General features: G+C 36.1%; 1 protein-coding gene across 1 annotated transcript in view; it reads left to right on the plus strand.

The window, feature by feature from the left end:
- The first annotated feature begins 225 nt into the window (after nucleotides 1-225).
- Nucleotides 226-15,152, plus strand: part of LOC126976999 (acyl-CoA synthetase short-chain family member 3, mitochondrial) — a 58,635-nt gene continuing 43,708 nt past the window's right edge. Inside the window, exon 1 of the mRNA XM_050825635.1 lies at nucleotides 226-358. Within this exon, the coding sequence (XP_050681592.1) occupies nucleotides 241-358 (118 nt within the window). The 5' untranslated portion in view covers nucleotides 226-240. The remainder of the gene's footprint in view (nucleotides 359-15,152) is intronic.

A 15,152-nucleotide genomic window follows, 5' to 3' on the forward strand; every position in this document is an offset into this window, starting at 1 on the left:
TTTTAAAAGTCTGAATACGTCAAACTCTTTTCAGTTTGGATGTTCAATAATTCAACAGGTTCAAAGGTCCCTCATTGAAATACAGGAATATAAATGTCGTATTACTTTACCTTCCTATATTTGAGTCTAAGTCAGTTTACCGTTGCGCGATCGCGGTGTGTACATTCAATTTAAAAAACGCGAACTTTGAAACGCGTGTGAATTATTTTAATATTCTTTCCTTGTACAATTCCTGTTACAATGTATCAGGATACGGAAGCGAATGCTACCTCGAACAGCGAGAAGAACAAATTTGAGACGTCGATTAGTGAATTGAAGAAGAAGTCTTTTGTTTCCGCTGCCGATATCCAAAGTTTTGGTGAGTTTTCGACCAAACTTGCAGGGTTGAAATGGAGAAGATAAGACTTATATGCAGGTGGTTCCCGCAGTCCTGCAGCAATGGAATTCTGTTCATATATATTTATTCATTCACATTAGTCTAAAATGAACGCTTGTGGTAATGTCAAATGATTTACCAGGGCTTCTGTGCACAGATTATGGGTATTATTATTTTGATTCTTAAACCTTGACAAAAGAAGTCCCAATACCTATTATATTACAGATCATTATCCTCACAAAGGCATTGTAAACAATTGTTTTTAGATTTGCAAGAGCGACATCTCAAGTCAATTTCCTAATATGCAAATACTAGGGTTGAGCAGGTTATCAACTGTAAAGTAGTTCATGTAGTTGAAGCCACAACCTGAGAGTTGAACAAAGCATACAAGATTTTATGACTATACGTCACTGAACGGTTAGCTCAGTTGGAAGAGCACTCGCACGGAACGTGAGGGGTCGTGGGTTCGAGTCCCCGCATCGTTCATAAAATTTTGTTCTCAAATTTTATTTGTGTAATTAATCCTAAAAGTGAGGGTTATCACTTTCAAAACATAACAAATAGTTAAGACATTGTAAAACAAGGAGATAATGCAAGTTGTTGTCACTCAGCCAAATTTAGGCTGGATAAATACTATCACCGGAGTCAACTCGATAGAACTCGTCAAAGCCATTACATTCTGCCCTTGTACTGCTATAAATACATGTACATGATATAATCACATCTCACCTCTCTGATAGATTGTATGAGCCAGTATGATGTGATTGAAGCAGTATCGCATTCTGGTCGTGCTTCCCTGCTCAGACCTTATTATCTCTGTAACGGACAACTTAGTTTCATTCCTTTAAAAAAGATCAGTTTTTGCTAATATTTTTTTCAATTTATCCAATACTGAAACACCTTTCACTTATTTATTTAAGGCGGATGTGTAGATAAACGATTTTGTATTACCACAAATTTACTATTTGAAAGTTAATTCCACACTCATAAGCTCCATGAAATATATGATGATCAACATAACTGGTAACATAAATATAATTTGGTAGGTTCAATTATATTTACTACTCATCATTTATCAGCCGGAAGAAGTCCATTGCTGGACAAATGCCTCGCCAAAGATCTCCACCACAATCGGTCTTGTGCTTTCCTCATCCAACGTATTCCGGCGATCTTAACCAGATCGTCGGTCCATCTTGTGGGGGCCTTATAACACGCATCTTTCGGTAAGTGCTCGCCGTTCAAGGACTTTACTGTCCCTACGGCCATCTGTCCGTCGAGCTGTGTCCTGCCCACTGCCACTTCAGTTTCACAAGCATTTGCGCTATGTCGGTGACTTTCGATCTCCTACGGATCTCCTCATTTCTGATTCGATCTCTCATATTTATTACTCAACAACTCTTTATTTTGTTACAAACGTCATCAGAACCAACACATAAAATATATACCTAATTGAAACATTTATTTAAATACTTTTGTCAGGCGTATTAACCTTGTAAATTCTATTGTTCAAAAACACTGAGTTACATTATAATAATGCTAAAAAGCGCCTTTACTACTGTATCTCAAAAATATATGTAGTACTAACATAATGTACGTACTATTGTATATTTTATTGGGCTTAATTTCACCCAAATATTTTTCACTTCAACAAAACTATAATCGAAACGGGTCAGCGGGCCTACCATGAACTCTTACAGCGATTCAATTGACAACCTAAAATGAACTGCTTTGCATTTTCGTACCACGACGTTATTAGAGCTATCTATTTTAGGGTGACGTCAAATCAACTGATTAAACTGATTTAACTGATTAAACTGATTTAGTTCGTTCATTCAATCGTACCATGAGGTAATATTTCAACCTAAACTGGAAAGCATTTGTGTCAAGTGAATGATTAGAAAAAAGGTGCTACTTCCTCAGGGGAAAGTGAATCGCATGGTTAATAACTTTTAAAAATACTGAAAACATACAGAAAAGGAAAATTTTATTGATGAAATACTTTATTGGAGTTGTTTTTTAAAACAAAATACTAAAAATAAATACGGAAAATGAAAATACCAAAGACGAGGCAGTAAAGGCCCGTGCTATTGCCTGTTCGCAAGAACGAATTAAAAAAAATGTACTCTGTGGTCCTGTCAAATCAAACATCAATGGAGGTGCGTTCAAAACTCGTTATTTTTACGAAAACACATAAGCAAACATTTAATTTGTAATTCAAAGAACTATATTTATTTATATTACTATTATTTAATAAGTATAAAAAAGGGTTTAATGGTTTATAATTTGACGCAATTGCGCAATTTTAAAATGTATTTTTAGTATTTTCTACGTAATAAAACCGCTAAAATCATATCATTTTAGGTTTCGAAACGCAATTTTATTTCGTTCATTCTTCATAAGCGATCCAAACGCCATTCAGTAAAAGGCACTTCATGGTACGAATTTTAGTGATTCAGTTTAGGTACCTAAACTGACCTGCATCGGATTCGCACCGCATATTAAAAGTTGATGGTAGGCCCTCTGTAAAAGGCACTTCATGGCACGAATTTTAGCGATTCATACCTAAACTGAACTGCATCAGAATCGCATCGCTTATCAAAAGTTAATGGTAGGCCCTCAGACCTCAAACATTAGTCAAAATAGACTGTTCAGTGTTGCTGAATTTAAATCAGGCCGATTGACCGTCTTGATCGCGGAAATCATGTTCTTCATATATTTCGATTTCCGTAACATCGTTGACAAGGCTCGCAACGATATTTTGCCCCGATTGCCTCTTGTTTACTGATTTTATTATATTGAATGTGATTATTATAGTTATTTGCCCATCAAGGTTATGGAATACTAATAAATTAGTTTTATATGTTGTAGTGAGTCCTATTATTTAGGAATGCTAGGTTCATAGGTACCTACCCCACGTAAAAACAGAAGCAATATGATTCCTTGCTCCTGTTTTTACGAAGAGTACGTTCTTTTTATGAAAATAAGGGACGAGGCAGCAGGACGTTCATCTGATGGTAATTGATACGCCCTGCCCATTACAATGTAGTTCCGCTCAGGATTCTTGAAAATCTTTCTTGTGCGGTGTTTCCAGAACGGTACGACATGGGTACCTTCAAAAAAAGCGCGTACACCTTCCTTAAAGGACAGCAACGCTCCTGTGATTCCTCTGGTGTTGCAAGAGAATGTGGGCGGCGGTGATTACTTAACACCAGGTGACCCGTACCTTCTTTTTACTCCTTTTCCATAAAAAAAAAACCCAAAAATTCTGAGCGGTACTACAACTGCGTTTGTCACCTTGAGACATAAGATGTTAAGTCTCATTTGACGCCCTTCAGACCGCAAAACAGTAATGCTTACACATTACTGCTTCACGGCAGAAATAGGCTCCGTTATGGTACCTATAATCTAGCCGGCATCCTGTGCAAAGGAGGCTCCCACTGGTAAAATACGGTACGTATACGTATATAAATTAATATTGTAACATAAGCAACCTATATTATCAAAATAAATTTAAGTTTCGGTAACAAATTACGCTCTGAAAGAGAAGAATTGAAACCAGAAAAGATAATATAAGATGGGGATAATACAGTGTGTTTCTTTAAGTGGGACAGTATGCGGAAATCCTAAAGTATAAGAGATACAGGGAAACTGTCTTAGGAAACATTAGGTACTTTTTTGTGAAAATAAAATGGTATAGTCAAAATTTTGGTCAAGTGTGAGTTGTCCCTAAAAATGATTAATTTTGATGAATTTTTTTTGACGCACATCTACTCAGCTTCATGAGGGGATCATTTTATTGTATGGGAAGAAAAAAATCGGGACAGCGGAAGTTAGGTAAATTTAATAAAATAATTTTACATTAAAGTAAATATTCAAAGTGGCCTCCCTCTTGTCGAATGCAGGCACGAGCGCGTTTCAGAACACCTCTGGTAGCTTTAGACAAGGTGCTGTGATGTATGTTGTTCAAATGATAATGCACTGCGTCTTTTAACTTTTGTACCGAGTTGTAAGTATCTGCATAAATTCGTCCTTTAAGGTACCCCCCAAATGAAAAAATCCGAAATGGGTTGCCGTAGTTCGGAAGGGGTTCGTACGTGCCCAAAAATGATTATTTTTTCTATTGTACATGCCATTGTTTGAAAACTTGCATTCATCTGTCCAAATAATCCAGCTTGGAAAAGACGGGTTTCTAATCGAGCATGCTACAAACCACTGGCAAAATGCTAATCTCCGGTCAGTGTCTCCTGGAAGCAATGCTTGTACAAGATGACCTTCTATGTAACACTTGTACTTGTAAGCCTTCAATACCTTTCGTACTGTAGATCTATGCACACCGATATTGTTAGCAGCTTCCCTCAATGAGGCTTTTGGGTAGGCTTCAAAATATCCTAAGATTGCGATAGTTGTAAATTCATTTATTACTGTGGCTCGTCTCTTCCGTTTTAGAGTAAAACAGCCTCCCTTTCTTAAATTTTTCAACAGTTTGTCAAAAATTTTGCGGTTCGGTTGATCGCGGTCCGGATTACGTTCCCGATACCACTGTAACGCATTCACAGAGCTACGATAATTTACAAAATACGCGTCAATTAAATTTACTTTATGCGAGTTTTATAATTCCATGACAAAACTTAGCATAATCTTATATCTTTAAACGAGCAATTCTTGTATATATATAATCTGAATCTCGGAAACGGCTCCAACGATTTTCATAAAATTAAGTATGCAGGGGATTTCGGGGGTGATAAATCGATCTAGCTAGGTTTCAATTTAAAAAAAATGGTTTTATCCATGTTTGAATGAGAAACAGCTACAATAACATACACTAATACAAAGGTAAAGAATAAGGTAAGGAATACAAAGGTAAATTTCGCCACTATATACAAGACTATTATAGCTCAGATGGGACATTGGGTGATCCGGAAAGCAGAAGACCTCGGTTCGAATCCAGATGTCCTATTAGTCTTTTTTTGTTCAAATTTTGTACATTCTTAAAAATCCGAGCAAGGCTCGGTCGTCCGGATATTGTTAACTTTAAACAATGAAATATCAAGTAAAATACTGTTTGTTTCAAGAAGTTCCAAATTTAAAATTTGTTTTTTTTTAATTAGATTTGAAAGGTAAGGTGCTCGCGTAAGAATACCTTAAAGTATTTTAATCCTTTTTAAACCAAATAAAGTGACTATTACATTTTTTTTTTCACAAAAAAGTACCTAATGTTTCCTAAGACAGTTTCCCTGTATCTCTTATACTTTAGGATTTCCCCATACTGTCCCACTTAAAAAAACACACTGTATAACTGGCTCCATCACACTACTTCAAATGGGGAAATAACTAATATGTTTTTTTCGGATTTAGTATCATCATATGGCCATCATGCTAAACTTGGTCAAGTATTCAAAATATCCAAGAAGGCCGCTTACTTTTTGGAGCAGTATATCTTATGTTCGAAGGTTTTTTATGTTGTTCATTTTTAGTTTATTCATTCTTTGAAAGTAAACGATAGTAAAAGGTGCCTGTCTGAAGCTAAATCTAAAACAGCAGAAGCTACATAAAGAAATAAATATTACCTAAGTTGACTAAAGAAAACATCCACATGTCTGCACCACTACTTGCGGACTAACGCATCCTCTAACAAATTTTAAAACAGTACTTAGCTTGGTAATTAGTTAGGTAATTTTTGTGCTCGAGGCTCCCTCTAGGAGGCGATCCATCGGGACGCTGTGCTTTGAAGTTTTTGCTAGAAATTGTGAAAATAGTTAGTTACATGAGGCATATCTGTGGATACTCCTAGTCTCCTAACTAATAAAATTCCTTTCTTATATTCTTCTAAAATAAATTTGATTATTCTTTAATCATTTCCACATCTTCAATGAATGATGGGCATGTTTATTTTTGAAGGTGGAAGGGGGAATTATAAAAAAAAATTGGCAGCAGTCTTAGCATAATTGTCATCCAAAATGTCCAAAAAACCCATTCGAATATATATCCCTGAGACTGGTGAAGAACAAGCACAAAAAAATGTATTGCCATACTTATATTATTATACCTTTATTCATTAAATAGCCTAGTTAATATCCAATATCTCTATTTCCAAGGTGTGCTAACATTTACCCTCACATGAAATATCATAGGTGCTTTTTTTTGGTAGAGTCAAGGGTAGTTATGATTAAATATCTCCACCATGAAGCTACTGTTAGTAACTCTTTGTAAGAAAAAAATGCGTAACGAAATTCCTGAAAAACGGCGAGGCCAACTAGCAAAAGTTGTTTAGCTCGGCAGCAGGCACCGGCTCAACTATGTTATAATGTCATCATACTGCAGTGTACCATACCAGTGCTTGTAACAAGTTCTTTCCAACGGTAGGTATACTATCTCTATATTTTGATTCGGCTGTTTGACGAGTTGACAAAGTATTATGAAGTATTTTTTTATTTCTCACCATAAAGACGAGAGACCCTAACATTATGTAGAGTCGTTGTTTCTCCAAATCAATTGATGTTGGGGTGCTGCCCCCTCCGCCGGGTGCAATAATTTAAAATCTTCACTCAACCCCGATTCTATTGTCCCCGATTATTTTTCTCTTTGTGATATAATAATACTTTATATTTGTATGAAACATATGTATAAATGTATGTGACACCAAATTGTGTCCATATTTTGTTAACATCACTTTTCTGAACTGGATCCTACTAATTAAGCAATGAAGACGTAATTAAACAAGTTTAAGTCAATATCCAGGCTTAAACTGGGGCTTTTTTCAAATAATTAGATTCAGATTTGCGCGTTTACCACTAAAAAAACATTTGTCGTATTACCGCTCTTCGACAACACTTCCCTTAAAATTTCCCTCCTTGCCTCACCTAGTATCCGAATACTGGGTCTCGAAATCTCGAACGATTGCCAATTCCGCGATCATCTTGAAGGCAAAGCCCAATTGGCTTCGAAGAAGCTGGGCGTCATTAATAGAGCGCGGCAATACTTCAAGCCGGCCCACATTGTAGCGCTCCACAAAGCGCAGGTCCGGTCACAGTAAACGCGCAACCGGTTCCAGTATGGAGTATTGCTGTCATCTATGGTCTGGCATACAACAGTATCAGTGGGAGGCTCCTTTGCACAGGATGCCGGCTAGATTATGGGTACCACAACGGCGCCTATTTCTGCCGTGAAGCAGTAATGTGTAAGCATTACTGTGTTTTGGTCTGAAGGGCGCCGTAGCTAGTGAAATTACTGGGCAAATGAGGCTTAACATCTTATGTCTCAAGGTGACGAGCGCAATTGTAGTGCTGCTCAGAATTTTTGGGTTTTTTGAGAATCCTGAGTGGCACTGCATTGTAATGGGCATGGCGTATCAATTACCATCTGCTGAACGTCCTGCTCGTCTCGTCCCATATTATCATAAAAAAAAAGTATCAGCTCGATCCATTTGACCGCGTGCAAAGTATAGCTGCTCGAATTGTCAATGACCAAGTACTCTGTGAACGGCTGGATCACTTGGCGTTGCGTAGAGACGTCGCTTCATTGTGTGTCTTCTACCGCATTTATCACGGGGAGTGTTCCGAAGAGATGTTTTAGCTGACACGTCACAGGATAAGATATCATCCACACCAGCCTCCACAGTGCAGTTTTCAAGGAACTTTCTTCCATGTACAAACAAGCGGTGGAATCTTTCAGGATGCTATGACATGAGTACCTTCAATAAAGCGCCTACACTTCTGTGTAGGCTTGTAAAAGGCCGATAACATTCATGTGATTCCTCTGATATTGCAAGAGAATGTGGGCGGCGGGGATCACTTAACATCAGGCAGGGTAAGGTTGCCAGTACTGGACCACGTTTTTGGCCTATGACCATTTAAATACTACCATATTTACTTTTAGGAAAAATATAATTTTATTTGCATGGACCACTTGAACCTTGATTGAAACATTAGTGCCTCCATCATTGGAACACGGTCCTATAACAATATTGGTCTAATGTAGGAAACGCAATAATTTAAAGAAAATTTGGGAAAAAAATTGTGACCAGTAATTACCATGAAGATGAAGAAATTTCAATTATTGAGATTGTTATTATAAATTTATGTATGATTTTTATTAGTCTAATAGACTTTACATTAGATTGAGTTACAATGAGATCAAAAACTATTACAATTATGATTGATTATTTTTAGACCCTATCATTGGACAAGTCCAATTGAAGAGATCAAACGTAGTCCATAGCAACTGCGTACGAAGTAAATCCAATACATTTTACAAATTATACGTTATAGCTAGTTAATCAATTTAATATTTAAAACAACCGCTAATGAAGATAATGTTAGATAAACAAACTAGCGATAAATAAATAAAATATTTACCTGCAATTTTGTAACGCGATAAAATAATTGTTGAGTACGCCAAAACAGTTAAATACGTACACTCTCAACGGCAGCCGCTCGCTTACGGGACATATATTTTCTATTTTTCGCGTTTAGAATCTAAATACTGTCATTTTCGAGAAACTTCGATGGTGCTACGCTTGTTTGTCCTCCTCTGCCATAAAAAAGCAAACTTTTTGGATTCTTAATATTTTGTCATTCATTGCAGTATGTATATATATAAAAATGAATTGCTGTTCGTTAGTCTCGCTAAAACTCGAAAACGGCCGGACCGATTTGGCTAATTTTGGTCTTGAATTATTCATGGAAGTCCAGAGAAGGTTTAAAAGGTTAATAAATATGAAAATGCTCGGAATTAAATAAAAACAACAAAAATTTTGTTTTTCATTTGATGTGATGTGATACATAATTTCTATGAGAGAATTTATTGACGCACGGTTGACAGTTCTGCTGTGAAACAATTTCATTATTACAGCAGGGTGCATATTTTACCAAATAATGTTGATGTTATGATATATTATTAAAAAATTCATAAAAAAACATTATTTTATTTATTATATACAGAACAACGTCTGTCGGGTCAGCTAGTATCTTATAAATATGTTTTAAAATATATCTGTATAGTATTTTCGTCGATGATAAAGTTTATAGTTACAATAAATACAAAATAATGCCAAGTTTCATAGACTACCTATAACAGTGACGTAATCAATGAGTACGGGAAAATGATCCAATAAATACAAAATAATGTAAAGCGTCATAGACTACTAATAACAGTGTTGTAATACAATTCAAGACCACCTAAGTAAGGAATAATAATATTATATTATCATATGACCCAGATCTGATGTTCACACTGCGCCTGTTACCTTAGACACAATACTCGAATAAAATATAAAACAGACACTTCTAGCAATAATAAGAGTAATTTTTTTTTATCTTTGATTTGTTTACACTATTCGCACCATAATATTATAGGTATCAAGTCCTTATCAATCGCAAGTCTCTATATTATAAGAGCAAAATTTACATGACATGCTTACGCAATATAATTTTTCAGTTTTGTGTGGGTTAAAAGTGGCTTAAAATGGTTCGTGTAAAACTGTATAAGTACTGGCTGACAATGGCTTAACTTGGGTTGACACGTGCACATTGATAACAAGTGCACATCGTTTTTAAAATAATTATGGTTATTCAAGTCACGGAAACGGTTCATCGCCATTTCAGAAATATTACGCTGAACTTCGAAATTCCCATTAAGAATGTAATGTAGTGTCCAGATATTTCACAAACATTGTGCATTATGTGAGAGATACTTGGATAACACAATTTCTGCTTTAATGTTTCTCAGGCTCCACCTAATACTTAAATATAGTCTGCTCTCAAAAAAACCCTCACATACAGGTTATTTCTTTTTTAGAAGTCAAAAGATTAAAAAGTTTGAAAAATCCAAAAGTGCACTTCTCGTAAAATTATTTTTCACAATATTCTAATATTAGAAAATAACACTATAAAAACATAACTAAAATTGCAAAGTCCATCACCGTTAAAAATAACTATCAGTATAATTGTGAAGTAATAAATAAACAAATAATAAAAATAAGCCTTTATTGCTGTTCACAAATATTATTAATGATACTTAACTAAATATAAACTTAAATCTAAAATAAATGTTATGTTAAATGGCTTGTCTTTCGACAAAGGCCTGCTCTAAAGATTTCCACGCCTCTCTGTCTTTCGCTATTTGGACCCATTTAGGCCCAGCTACTCCTTTTACTTCATCTTCCAGGCGTTTAGTTTGTCACCCTTTTCTTCTACTACCATCTCTTGGATACCAGTCAGTTATTAATTTGTCCATTTTTCTTGTTGATCTCTTAACGTATGTACTGTTTTTGAAGAGTTCGTCATGATTTTTGTTTTTGAGGCGTTCATAGATAGTCCTGCTTTTGCACTTCGATATGCAAGTTGTCGCAACATTTGCTCTAACTTAAGTGGGCACTCAGAGCAAAGCGTAAGTGGCTTAATTTCTCGCCGTTCACTCCGACCTTATTCCCTCAAAATCGTCTCCAAAACTGCTGAGTATTCCATAACTCTGCTACTACGGAGAAGAAATAAATACGAAGTAATAAATGTGAAGTTATTGTCAGTATAATAGTGGCAACGCAGAAACGGATCATTTCATGGGCTGTGGTCAAGTGGCAATTAACGACGTGCTTGCACAGATCCCCTCCGCTGAAATTGTAGTCTTGGGTGATTTCAACGGGCACAATGCTGAATGGCTTGGGTCACGTACCATAGATTACGCAGGGCGATCTGTGTAAAATTGTGCATTAGTCTGTCCCAATTGGTTGAGTCACAAATCGGCGAGCAGCTTTCCAGTCACTCCACCAAAACACGCAAGTTCACAACGAACAGCGTTGTCAAAAGCTGCTCTTGGTAACTCTAAACAGTCGTCCTTGCCACCGTTGCACATGAGGAATGATAAATTGGCCCATACGGTACAAGAGAAAGCTAATCTCCTGTGCTCTCTTTTTGCCTCTAAATCGACTTCTGACGACAACAGACAAACACCGCCGTCCATCCCGCGGTGTCAGAGTCTGAAGTATAGTTCAGACAGAAAACTGTTCGGCGAGCTCTGTTTTCATTGGACGCCAGGAAGTTGAGTGGGTTGGATGGCATTTCTCCAATCGTGCTAAGAACGTGTGCCCCCGAGTTTACGCTGGTGCTAACGCGTTTATTACGGCACTCATATACAAAAGGCTCCCTGACTCGTGGAAGTCAGCCCTCGTTCATCCGATCAAACTACAGGCTTATTACCTCCCTGGTCTCCAAAATCATGGAGAGCATAATTAACCACCAGCTTTTGGTATACCTAGAAGGTCACCAGTTGATCAACGACCGACAGGGGACGATAGACGAGCAAGGGGGAAGGCCTGGCAGTTAGCCTGGTTATAGCGAAGGCTTTTGATCGTGTATGGTACAAGGCGCTTCTCTCAAAAGGCAAAAGGCATTTATTTTCTCAAAATTGATTCCTTTAGAATTCTTTTTGATGTCATTGCTAATATACTAGATTCAATAACATAAAACTTCCAACATTTGGGCTTCCCGAGAGGTTAGGCAAGTGGACCTCAAGCTTCCTCACTGGGCGCAGCATACATGTCGTTATCGATGGTTATTGCTCGAATTCCAAGCCCGTGAACGCTAGAGTGCGCCAAGGTGTGCTATCTCCCACACTGCCTCTCCTGCATATCAATGATATATTGGTCACCTCCAACAAACATTGCTATGCGGGATGAGATGCCGTATACACGGGAATTACAGGGAATTACAACGGGAACAGAAACTTGTGTCTTCTATCGAGTCCTCTCTTATGAATTTTTATTGTCCAATTTAACCCATCGTAGAGACATCGCTTCTATGTGTGTCTTTTACCGCATTTATCACGGGGAGTGTTCCGAAGAGCTGATTCACATGATTCTTGTCGCCGAATTCCACCTTCACACGACACTCCACAAATTAGGATATGGATCTGGATGTGTGGTGGTCCTCCAAAATGTCGTTTTCAAGGGACTTTCTTCCACGTACTACAAAGCTGTGGAATGTGTGTGGAGCTTCCTTGTGCGGTGTTTCCGGGACGATACGGCATGGGTACCGGTTCAAAAAAAGCACGTACACCTTCCTTAAAGACAGGAAATGCTTCTGTGATTCCTCTGGTGTTACAAGAGAATGTGGTCGGCGATGATCACTTAACATTTGGTGACCCGTACGATCGTTTGTCCTAATTTTCCATAAAAAAAATATTCGGTATTATAAAAGTTACAGACTAAAAACAGAAAAGTATTCCGATACTAGGTGAGGCACTAATAGAAGTAATCAATCAGTATCAATGATATCTCTAATAGTATATTGTCAATAGTTAACGCGCAAACTTGAGTTATTACCATCACAATACAACATATGAGTTATTTCACCATTGTTTCAATGATACGCTGCATATAGAAGAATGAGTTAATCAAGTACCGTGACATTCAATTTGTTACGCAGCCTTTGAAAAATGTACTACGATATGGACAAGACTTCCGGACTATGCTTAATTCAATGCGTATAATTATTCCATTAAGTTTAACATTACACGAGAGCGTCAGATTTAGGAACGTTACACGATATTTAAGTATCTATAAAACCAATACATAAACAGTTTTCTTTATAGAATAACTATTTATTTTAAAATCTATGTATTTCTGCATATCCAGAGTACCTTTTTATTTTAATTATTCATTCTTAATGATATATCTACAGTACACACATATAACAATTACACAACACTACCTATAATTACTGATGTGAGTGCCAATATATTACAGATGTACACAACATTCACAGTTGCTACTGTGACAATTATTAATTATTACATACTTATTATTACTAACTTTTAACTAATTACTAATATAGTATTAAATTTAATAACAATTTAAAGTTGATTATAGACTTTAAGTTACATAAAAAGGATAGAAGATAAGAAATAAATACCCAGTGGTTTTTATTTATTGTAATTTTTCTGATGATTACGATTTAATTCCTGTAGATTATTGGAAAATACAGGTTGTTTATTAAAGTGAGACTTTTATTACATCTTCTCAAACTTTTTCGTCTGTGTGTTGCATGTCGCGTGACGGTCGGGCGGCGCCTTTAGTTCGCAGCAGCTGACCGTGTAGTGTATAGACTATTACTCATTTGTGCCAGTGCTCCACGCTATTTTGTTTGTTTTTTAATAATATGTGTATATAATCTAAGTAATTGTTAAGTATTATGTATGTCGTACTCTCCCTGATTAAAAATATTGATTGAAAAGTATTGGAAATCAGTCACCCCATGTAAACTGTATATCTATATATACATGAAAAAGAATTGAAAATGTATTCAAATTTTATCATTTTTAATTCTTTTCAATCAATATTTTTAACCAGTGCTAAAACACAGAGTTAAATAAAAATATTAGTTGGAGACTTAGTCTGCTTTTATTATTTCACTTTTTGAAACATAGTTTCTTGAAAAATAGTTTCACTTTTACCGTGGTTTCATAAAAATACACAATCCTTTTTTTATGTAGGTATGCTTTTATTTTCTTAACTTAGTTTTACTGTTGCTGTCATCTATGGTCTGGCACACCCCAGTATCAGCTCGAACAATTATTGCAGACCCAGTACTCTGTGAACGGCTAGATCAATTAGCATTGCGTAGAGACGTCGTTCCATTGTTCCATCTTCTACTGTATTTATCACGGAGAGTGTACCGCTGTTTGATCAGAATTCCCCTTCGCATGACACGCCATAAGTAAGGATTATCATCCCCACCATCTGGATGTGTATCTGTCCACAACAAGGACTTTATTTATTCAGATGCTGTAGATATTATAAATTATCTATTAAAATAGTGCTACACGATCAATGAATCTGAACATGAAATATTTGTTTTTATTGTTTCATAATTTAACTGAGCAATGACAACAATGGTTTATATCAACCTTTCCAAGGCAATTATTTAAATGTTGATACATTGTCCGTATTATAATGCATTCTTATTTTAACTTGACACTTGAACTATTGCACGCCTCGCGTTGAGGAAGTGCTCTGACTCTCTACATGTCAACAGTTTCCTCGAAACTGAAATTTATTTTTAACTTCCCGCTAAGTAAATTGAAAATTTTTGAAAATTCGGGTGGTTATTGGTTTTTCCCCCTTTTTCGAAAATAGAGGTTTCATCAGATCTCAAGGTTTTAAGATCCTAGGAAGGCATGACCAAGTTATACTGACTACAATTCCGACCAATTCGGACCAGTAGATTTTAAAAAATCTCAAAAAAACTATGAAAAGGAATTTTTTACGTGTGTTATTTTCAATAACTTTTAAAGTGAAAGCATTACCAATCGATTTCAAAAACTAATAAGCTCTTAATATCAAAGAACCACGTCGATCGAATCCGACAAAAGTGTTTTTTCGGAGTTACTTCGAAAAAATCTTCTGAGTTCGATAAATTAAAGCTCAAAGAATTTTTATGAGGCTCTTGAATGCCGCCAACTCCGTGAAAATTGGTTTATTTATTCAAAAGATATTGCCATTTGAAAATTAAATAAATTGTGTTTTATTTAACTTTGTATTAATGTATTGTTTTGAGCTCAAAGAAGACAAGACACTTTACAAACAAGCGTTTAAGTATGGAATTAGCGGGAAGTTCCTGGTCTTTAGGGTCAACCGTTCTCCTACTTTTTTTACTTAATTACAAAAAACATTAAAAATAATCTTTTCTGAGGATTGGCATATGGCAGAGAAATTAGTCGAAAAAATTATCGTCCGGGATATATTAGAAAAGTCTATACAAGAGCATGGTATATGGCATAACCG

The sequence above is a fragment of the Leptidea sinapis genome, chromosome 2 (genome assembly GCF_905404315.1).
Source record: "Leptidea sinapis chromosome 2, ilLepSina1.1, whole genome shotgun sequence".
NCBI classification, from domain to species: Eukaryota; Metazoa; Arthropoda; class Insecta; order Lepidoptera; family Pieridae; genus Leptidea; species Leptidea sinapis.